Genomic DNA, 10,000 nt, shown 5'->3' with positions numbered 1-10,000 from the left:
GACGTCAAACACTGGGGATTAAAACAGGCTCTGGGTCGCAATCAGGACAGCATGCCCTGACTCCCAGTTTGCCCTGAAACCACATCCCCACACAGGTGGGGACCACGACTTGGTGGTGACTGCTGCAGGTTTAAGAGCGTTCAAGCCTCATGATTAAAAGATAGTCTTCAGTAACAGGGAACTGCTCGTACAGCCCATAGTACGGCCCGTGGAGCCCACAGTGTGCTGCCTTTGCATCAATAAATGAAGAGCGATAGTGGCGTGTGTTCAGCCGTGCCCTCGTTGTGCTCCATTATGATACGTCTTAATGAGCAGAGCGTGAAATTGTACGAGGGACTTAAAAGAGTGCCGAGCGTCTTTATGGGAAGCTGAATCTTTGATGGGTATGGCTCAATCGACATCCGCAGCCCTTGGCCCACAAACAGGCACGCGACGTGTTTTGGAATGCAGCATAAAGTGTTATTTCCTGCGTATGGGAGTGCCAGCATACCAAATGAGTTGGGGCTTGTGTTGGCATCGTCAGGAAAACCCTGCGGACCCATCAGGTGTTTGTTTACATGTTCTTTGTGCTAAGGTTGTTAAGGCCCACAGAGTTGGATAAACCTTCTACTGTGCACGGACCGTGCCAGTCCCTCGGCCCCTTAGCTGCATCCGCTGCCCAGCGATGCTCTCTCGACTTAATGCCTCACACTGCCCAGTGAATCTGTGCTGATTCCAAAGGAGCAGGAAAAAAGTGTAGGCTATGTCTTAGTCGTCTCGTCATCACTACTGTGCTCTCTCCTCAAATCCCCTCTCACATTGCGGCTTGTTTACCGCAGACAAAGCCATCCGAGGTGAGGGAGGAAAGAAGCTCTCACCTCCGCCGTGTCGGTGGGATTACCACCAGCGACGGGGTGGTGCTTCATAATGAAATCCTAGCAAAAGTCCCCCGGTCCATGTGACTGGCGGCTTTCAATCAATGTCAATCTATTGACCATGTTTCCCCGAAAACCACCTCCCCTCCGCTCCCCTCTTACTTTTGTTCTCGCCCTCCCCCTCTCTGCTGCGATGTTCTTTATCTCTACTCTTCACTCTTTCTCTCTCTCTCTGCCCTTCTGCGTCTATACACTAGCTCATCCTCCTCCTCCTCCTCCTCCTCCTCCTCCTCCTCCTCCTCCTCCTCCTCCTCCTCCTCCTCCAGGCTGGCTCACGCATGTGTCCTTTCTCTTGTCCACACAGCGGGCAGTGTGCTCTCATGCCCTTGCAAACACAGCTGTGGAGGTGGTTGAACGTCAAGTGTTTGGTCCATTCTTCATCATCTGTTGAATCCCAAGGCTTTTTAACCCTTAGTTAAAACACAAAGCCATTGCCAAGCTCAGTCTCGGTGTGCCTTTTGTTTGTGTGCACATTTTGCAGAGAACTGCGTAGACAGAGAAACGCATGATGTGCTGCCGGCCGCAATCAACCCCAGGAGAAAGGTCCCGGGCCGTCGATATCAATGAAGTGGCTCTGTGAAAGTGGGTCATCTCCGCCTGATGAACCCATCTAGTAGACTGTGAAGTCGACAGCGAAAGACATGGAGCGTAATATCAAGCGTTGACATTGACGGACGGTTTCCTGGCCTGTCGTTGGTTTACACTCCATCGTACGTTCATTTGCTTTGGCACCCAGCTTGGTGCTGAACCGGATGTTAGTGTGTTCATAAAGAATTGACTGTTGTGATCCGGCTCAAGGCTTGTTCGATTCCCTGGAGAAGACCGTTAGATCTGCTCTACATGATGTTGGAGCTATTTCCGTGTGATCACAAAAATGAGGGTCAGGTGATGTTCAGGAGAAGTTGCAGAGATCTCAAAGAGATCTCCCCAGTACTTGGAGAACAAAGCAACAGCTCATCTGAACCGGCAATACAGTATATACCATACATACAGTATTTGATTTCCTGTTCCTTTGAAGTCTGTGACCCTCCCTACATGAGGATCCCATTTTTGTCCCATGAACGTCACGGTGGTGGTGGGGACCTTTGTGGAGTCGTCTGGTGCGTGCCTTAACTGCAAAAGACTGGTCTGTGTTTTGGGCTTTTAAGCTGCATGACACAAGCACAAGCACAGACCACAAGCATGAAACATGTGTGAAAGCCATGTGCAAGTCCATGCAGTTTAGGGACTCTGTGAATCACGTGTCCTGTCCTATTGACCATCCTTCTGTGTCTGTAGAGGTGACTCCAAAGAGAAAGCAGATTTTGCCAGTGATGTGGGAGGAAAGCAGGGCGTCAATTGAAATCATAAACACTGCTTTGGTACTGTCCGGTCACATTGTCAGGATTGTACACCTTACACACTCATGTAATACGTCTTTGCAATAGACCTGAATTGATAGCAACGTTTCTGGGAGTGTATAAATGTTGAATGTGTGCGTGTGCGTGTGCGTGCGTGCGTGTGTGTGTGTGTGTGTGTGTGTGTGTGTGTGTGTGTGTGTGTGTGTGTGTGTGTGTGTGTGTGTGTGTGTGTGTGTGTGTGTGTGTGTGTGTGTCCTATTCCCGTGCCCTCTAATGGTTTACGAGTGTGTGTACGCATACAGTGTGCACTTGCACACGTGTGTGTGGCTCCCCGGGCTCGCGTGACTGAGTGCGTATGTGTTCATGAAATGACGACCCTCTCCACTTACCGCTTGGGAGAAGCCAAGCCTAGGCTTTCTCATTATGCTCAAAGGGCAAAACGGTCATCATAATGAAGCTGATGAAGAGCCATCTCTAAGTCCCCCGGCACTGCACAGCAGAGTCGTGCAAACAGATGTTAAGGCCCTGGGTGCTCGTGATCTACCTCTCTATGGGATAGATATAGCCCCTGTGATTTCACCGGGGCTGGATTATCCTCATTTGCGTATTGACGGACAGGGCACCGAAAGAGGATTACCTCCCATCCTTCGGTTCAACCCTCCCTTCACTATTTGACACCAATCTTGGTCACCAAACAACACAAAAGGTCACCGGAACCCGGGTGTTGCGGGTCAGGAATATGTGGCGTTCTATGAGTAGATTACTGAACAAATCAAAAACAAGGAACGGGATTGAACACTGTACTGTAATCTCGTGAGCATGTACAGTTACCTGCACCCTCCTCCCCTCTGTTTCTGCACGCCCCGCCGACATAAAGGAGAAATCAGGGCAAACGGGAGCAGAAATAAATAATAAGAATCAATCAGCAGAGCTCAGAGCTAACACCCAGCAAATCCAATATCCCCCTTATCTCTCAATCTCCCCCTTCTCCCCTCCTACACTCCAGTCTCTGGATCGCACGATAGCACCGCCGTGGTGCCAGCCCCTCCTCATTCACGCTACGTGCTGCCCTGTATTGGATTGATGCGCTACATCTTTTTTTCTCTCTTCTGCATGTCCCAAATGGATTTCTGCATGTGTCAGTGGAGGGTTTGTAGAGTAGGGGGACGGGCGGTGGGAGGGGGGAGGGGGGGGGGGGGGGGGGTACGCAGCCATCACTCAGCAGAATGTATCAGTCGCTTTTTTTTTGCAGAGAACAACAATCTCTGCCTCGTTTATTGGATGGATCGTCTCTTCCGAGCTCTCCCCCCCCCCCCCCTTTGTCTTGTGTTCTCGTGCGGCGGCTCCCTCACAGTGGGGCTGATCAGCGATGCGGTATACATATTTAATGCATACACGGTACATCTGGGTGGCCTGGGCTTCCTGAGGTGGGGTGCTTTGAGAAAGTCGGATCCAGCGCAATCTGGGGATGACCTCATCCCCCGTTTGGCGGCTCTGGCAGCAGACGTCGGGGCCCTTCTCCTTCTATCCTACTCTGTACTTTTATATTGTCATAGCTGGCTGGATTATTGGAAAGCTCAGTGTGAGATGCCTGTGTGTCCATCAGGGTTTAATAACACTGTAGTGTAGCCACCTAGTTCGAAAGCCTTCCAACTTCCAGGGGGGGGGGGGGAGACACAATTTATAGGATCAATAAGTCATGCTGGGGTTACGTTCTGCTGCTGCTGCTCTTTGGGCTGATGAAGGCTGGTACAGTGCTACATAAAGCAGTGGTCCCATTTGTGATGGTATCACCCTATTATCAGGCGCCGGTGGGGGCGGCAGCAGCTTGCTTTTCCCTCATGGGTAAATATTGATCGATCTGCTTGTGCTGGACACACAAATGCTATGCGTAAACATTTGCTCGGCCATTGCAATCGGCAGCACGTGCATGTTGAACGGCAGTCTAAACTGATTTCCTCTTCAAACTGGCCATGCTCTCTCTCTCTCTCTCTCTCTCTCTCTCCCCCTCTCTCTCTCTCTCTCTCTCCCCCTCCCCCCCCCCTCTCTCTCTCTCTCTCTCTCTCTCTCTCTCTCTCTCTCTCTCCACTCGCTTTGCTGTCTGATAGCCGCAAGCATCTACACTTCAAAAAGCATGCCATCCTCGGGTGAAAGCCTTTCCCTGTCCCTAGAAGTAGAGCCCCATCCTTTCGCCATGGCATTCAGCGCTGAATTCCTCCCGTCATGACATCCCCATCGGATGGAATTAACATCCTCCCCAGCAACAGCATCCCGCGGAACGAGCCACAACAGTGGCGCGATTTCCTTATGCAACACTAAGCATATTAGCCTTGTTATTGAGTTAGCATCGTGGCGGAAGGGAACACGTCTGTTTTTGCTGTGTTCCTGTCTTTCTTCCTCCTCCTCCTCCTCTTTCTCTCCCTCTTCCACCTCCTACTCCTTTCCCTCCACCTCCTCCTCTTCCTCTACCTCCTCCACCTCTTCTTCCAGCTCGTCTCCCCCAGATCAGGGGGCAGCGAGGGGGGGGGGGGGGGGGGGGCGACCTCCCTTGTTGTGTGGCGAGGCGACGGCGTGCGCGGTGAAGGGTTAGTCACCATCAGAGCCTGTAAGGAGCGTGGTCGGGGCTGATTAGGCCCGCTGGCCGGAGATGTGGGGGAGAGTGTGTGAACGCTCGCACAGTGATTGCCCCGCCGAGTGGCGGGCCGCTTGCGCAATCATTTCCGTTGATAGACGTCATTTCACAGTGCATTATGGGTATATTGCATCGTATTTCCTCTAGTGGAGGGGAATCTGCCTGTTTATATGGAAGTGATACATCTGTTCTGAAGAATATGTTTATGAGGCAAACAAATAACTTGTTTTGGTGCCTTGTGCAGACGGTGACACAGTGTAGACCGAATTGAAAATAGAAATAATAGCAGTGTTACCACATACATTAGAGTCCAATGTGGAGGAAGGATGTGATGCTTGCTTGATTGCCTTCACACTACAGGCTTTCTTCATTAGCCATCCCAACACGCCAGTCCATTAGAAGCCTTAGCAGTTACAATAAACACACGCACACACACACACAAACACACACTTTAATTGCGACTACAATGAAGCAGCCAAGTAATGGTTATTAAGGATCGCTTGTGTAGCTTTTATCTCTCTCCTTCTCTCTCTGGCTCTCCATCTCTGGCTCTGGTTTTGTGTGTGTTTGTGTGTGTGTGTGTGTGTGTGTGTGTGTGTGTGTGTGTGTGTGTGTGTGTGTGTGTGTGTGTGTGTGTGTGTGTGTGTGTGTGTGTGAGAGTGATTGTGTAAGTGTGTGTGTGTGTGTGTGTGTGTGTGTGTGTGTGTGTGTGTGTGTGTGTGTGTGTGTGTGTGTGTGTGTGTGTGTGTGTGTGTGTGTGTGTGTGTGAGTGTGTGCGTGTGTCTGTGTGTGTGTGTGTTTGCCTGTGTGTCGGTGTGTCTCTCACAAATGTGTTTCTGTGCGTGCATTCAAACGTGTGTTTGCATGTGGAAATACAAGTGCAAGCTCATAAGAGTACACTAGCTTATTTAACTCCCACCACTAATGCACTGAAGTGCCCGTGGGCATTGGTCAGGCCAGCACACATTCTCCTCAATGAAAAGCACAGAGAATGAATAATCCCTAATTGACCAGATATCCTTCGTTAGGCGTGTTCCAACCAATCCATCCGCTCTCCTTGAAGTCGGCCTCGAACAAAGACTGGTGACAGCCAGGCTGAAACGTCTTCCAGACAGACAGTATATCGTCCACATTGATTGCCCATGTGCATCAAAATAATTTGTTGGAAGATTCCATTTAATTAAACAGAGGAGAGAGCTCAGGAACGTGGACGGTACGGATTGGTTGAAACCGTTGCAGTTGTAGTACGTTTCCGTTCCCATTGAGCGCTTCGTGACATGATGGGTGTCCGTCTCTGTGTTCCTCAGAGGCTCTTTGAGGCGGACCCGCCGACGCCCTCCTGCACGTGAAGATGTTCCGCAAGAAGAAGAAGAAGAGGCCCGAGATATCGGCGCCCAAGAACTTTGAGCACCGCGTACACACCTCCTTCGACGCCAAGCGGGGCTGCTACGTGGGGCTGCCCACGCAATGGCAGAGCCTCATCGAGAACCTGCGCCGGCCCAAGCCCATGGTGGACCCCTCACGCATCACGGAGGTGGAGCTGAGGCCGAAGAAGGTGAGAAGGGGGGAGGAGTGGGGGTGGCGGGGGGGGGGGCAGGTGTTCATCCCTTGTGAATTATTGATCTGCTCTGGCCTGACGGCGTCTTGTCTTGCACCTGTCCATCTATAATTAGAACACCGTAATTAACTGACTTCACCGCCGACTGGCTGTCACTAAGAACGTTTGAGTGCACGACATACACACACACACGGACACACACACACACACACACACACACACACACACACACACACACACACACACACACACACACACACACACACACACACACACACACACACACACACACACACACACACACACACACACACACACACACACACACACAAACACACACACATAGACGCACACACAGACACAGACACGGACACACAGACACACACACACACACACACACACATACACACACACACACACGTGGGTCAGAACAGACACATCGTGTGTGAATAACGGACGCAGCGTTTATCTGACCGGCGCGGCAACATCTGGGTGTGCCCTTCACACCAACAGAACGCCCCCCCCCCCCCCGCGCTCCTGACGGCGACCAGGAATAGAATGACCCTCCCCCAACCATCATATTGTTTCCTCATCTATCGCCGGCCATGGGCTAATAGCCACGCTGTTATACGGACTGATCCCCCTCCAGAGTGACGCCAGATGTATTACTCCACGCTGGTAATTAATAACAGCCCGCGATAACATCCCCATTGGAGGTCCGGCAGCGAGGAGGGGGGAGGGGGGGGGGGGAAAGTGCAAGTGCAAGCAGAGGATCCGTCAGCCTAGGAAATCGTCAGATTTCTGTGGCTCTGTGAAGTGCTCTTGAGCTCCGAAACCGTTTACACACCACAACTCCACCCCTCCACCCCCCCCCCACCCCCCCCACCTTGAAGTAGTGAGGAACACCAACATTTTCATTACAGCCCGGATATTATTGGTGCAGTGCAATATAGGAACTATCGTGTCAGCTCTTAGAGCAGATTTATGGCTTAACGGCGTCATCAAAGTGATATCAGCAGCACTGCACACACAGCGCGTGCATGCAAACATACACACGAACGTATACGCACAGGCACACACGCACGCATACACACGCACACGCGCGCCGAGAGCAGGGCACCTATTAACACCGGCTTCCGAGAATGACATTATAACCTGGCTTATTTCTAAATACCATCAGATTGCAGTGTAATTATCAGACACGCCATGTCCTGTTCTATAAAAGAAAAAGCGATGGCGTTTAGACACGGGAGACAATTATCGTATCATCTTAAAAAACAGCAGAGGGCCGCACAGAGGCTATTATGGCCTGGCTCAGAGGCACTGGCACTGGGTGAGGTGTGAGCTGACCCCTGCCCCCCTGTGTAGGGGGATGGCAGCAGACCAGTGGAGCGAGGGAGCGGTTCTCTTCAGCCTGATGGGGACACCCAATTGTTTAGTAGTATCACTGACAGAGGACGATTCTGCCCAGACGTTGGCTCTAGCGAGACCCCCAGCCTGCCCCTGCAATATCCCATTCACACACGCAATGCGAACGCGCGCACACACACACACACACACACACACTTTGAATGTGTGACATTGACAAAATCGACTAAAGATATTTTAATAATTTTTCATTATCATATATTAGACTCTGTATACATATATATATTTAAAGTCTAATTTAATATATTAATATATACATTATTGATTCAATATCAATGTTCAATATTGATAAAGCCACAATATTATTATTGACAGAATTTTTATAATACTAGCAACATCCGGGTATTAAGAACAGCCAATTCATCAGCTCAATCTTGATATTCTTCAACATGCTACCCAGCATCTTGCCCCATCCACTGAAATAACACCCTCCATCTCAGACGTGCTTGGCTCTTCTCTGGCAGGACCCCATTTAGCCCCTGCGGTCGTTTGCATCTGTGCTTAAGATCCTAATGGTGTGTGGCCCGCTGGTTGCGTCAATGCGTTTGCAATGCAGTATCTGAGTTGTGCGCAGGGAGACGGCGTTAACGGTCTCTCTGGTGTCTCTTAAAGTGCTTTCCACTCGGCTGTGCTCCGTCTGAGTGTGTTTGCACAATAAGCCACGGGGGAAATAATTCTGTAAAGTCTGTGACATTCCGGCGCCACAATAAAACGTCCTTCACGGATTTTCTCTTCTTCAGAGTCTAAATTTAACACAGCGCCCCGAGCGCAGGGCTCCATCTTCCCCCTTCCTTGGTTCCTTCCCCGGGCCCGTCCCGATCCGTGAGCTGAGCGGTGCGTGGACAGCAGAGCGTGGGACAAAACGGGATTGAATTATACGCCAGAACGCTTCCTCTCTTCTTCTGTTTTTTCAGACCATCGTGCGCGGCAGCATGATCGGCCACGGCGACTACATCACGGCCATGATCAACGACATGAGCCGGCTGTCCGTCACCAGCTCCAACTCCCTGAGGAAGCACAGCCCCTCGGCCAGGAAGAGGGCCCAGTCCCTGGGGAGGCTGGGCGAGGTGAGGGAGGGCGACAACTACCAGTACGAGGGCCTCGCCGGGGACGACGAAGAGGACGACGAGGACGACGACGAGGAGGACGACGAGGAAGACGAGGGGCGAGGGCGCGCGTCCCGGGAACGCTGGAGGAGCAGGAACGTCCACAGCGAGAGCAACACGCCCCACATGGGCATGAAGAAGAGCGTCACCCTGCAGCCCAACGGCATCCTGTCCCGGGCCAGGTCCACGTACGAGGTGGGGGTCAGCTCGGTGGAGCGCCCGCCCCCGCCGCCTGTCCAGCCCCAGCCCATCCACGCGCCCAGCTACGGGGCCTACATGAGCCCCGAGCTGGGCAGCCCCCAGGGGCGGGTGGTGTGGAGGAGGGACTTCCAGCTGCCGCCCAGGGGCGCCCCCGCGGGTCAGCGGCCCATCGCGTGCTTCTACAGCCCGGCCATGGTGCTCCAGCAGCACCCCCGGGGGGACCAGGGCCCCCTGCACCCCGCAGAGTTCGCCCACCACCCCAACCTGCCGCTTTACATGCCGAGCCACAGCAGCCCGGTGCGGCCGTACTCCTCCTACGACCTGAAGGTGAGTCCGGGGCTCGCTCGGAGATCAGCGCACGCTCCCCCCTACTAACCCGTGTGATGAAGCTGCATTCTGATGCGATTTGCATATGCATACTTCAGAGACATTTGCATATTATTAAAATTAATATCTCAAAGCTCTTTGCTGGGCAGCGGTCTTCCTCCACCAACCAGCATTCTCCTCAGCCCCATACAGGAATACAACCCTTTAATCAAAGCAGTGGAAACGTATAATTGTTGGTTATGAATTACAACCTGGGTTTATTAGCTTAGTGGGCTTGTAAATGTGAGGAAATGTTTTGTTTGGCATGATTTCAGAGGGTGTGAGTGTGTGTAGGGAGAGGTAGCAGGGACAGGGACGGGGGGGGCGGGAGGGGCGTTAGAGGCCCCTACAGAAGCCTCTGTATATGGAGCATGGCATCAGGTGGAGTGGATGCACGGTGGGAGTGAAGGACATGATTTACATTCACTTAGAAAGCAGAGCACGGACACCGGGCT

The 10,000-nt window shown here is 52.1% G+C and overlaps 1 protein-coding gene across 5 annotated transcripts in view; it reads left to right on the top strand.

Moving 5' to 3' along the window:
• Positions 1–6,237: 6,237 nt before the first annotated feature.
• Positions 6,238–10,000, top strand: part of LOC130383037 (serine/threonine-protein kinase PAK 6) — a 7,888-nt gene continuing 4,125 nt past the window's right edge. The window contains exons 1-3 of one of the 5 annotated variants that reach the window (XM_056591047.1): positions 6,238–6,441; positions 8,787–8,975; positions 9,036–9,506. In XM_056591047.1, the coding sequence (XP_056447022.1) occupies positions 6,238–6,441; positions 8,787–8,975; positions 9,036–9,506 (864 nt within the window). Of the gene's footprint in view, positions 6,442–8,786; positions 9,511–9,897; positions 9,906–10,000 lie in introns of all 5 variants that reach the window. The other 4 variants (XM_056591046.1, XM_056591045.1, XM_056591044.1 and 1 more) reach the window with 4 other exon arrangements.

This window comes from Gadus chalcogrammus, chromosome 5 (assembly GCF_026213295.1).
Source record: "Gadus chalcogrammus isolate NIFS_2021 chromosome 5, NIFS_Gcha_1.0, whole genome shotgun sequence".
NCBI lineage: Eukaryota > Metazoa > Chordata > Actinopteri > Gadiformes > Gadidae > Gadus > Gadus chalcogrammus.
This window is presented reverse-complemented; position numbering and strand designations above follow the sequence as displayed.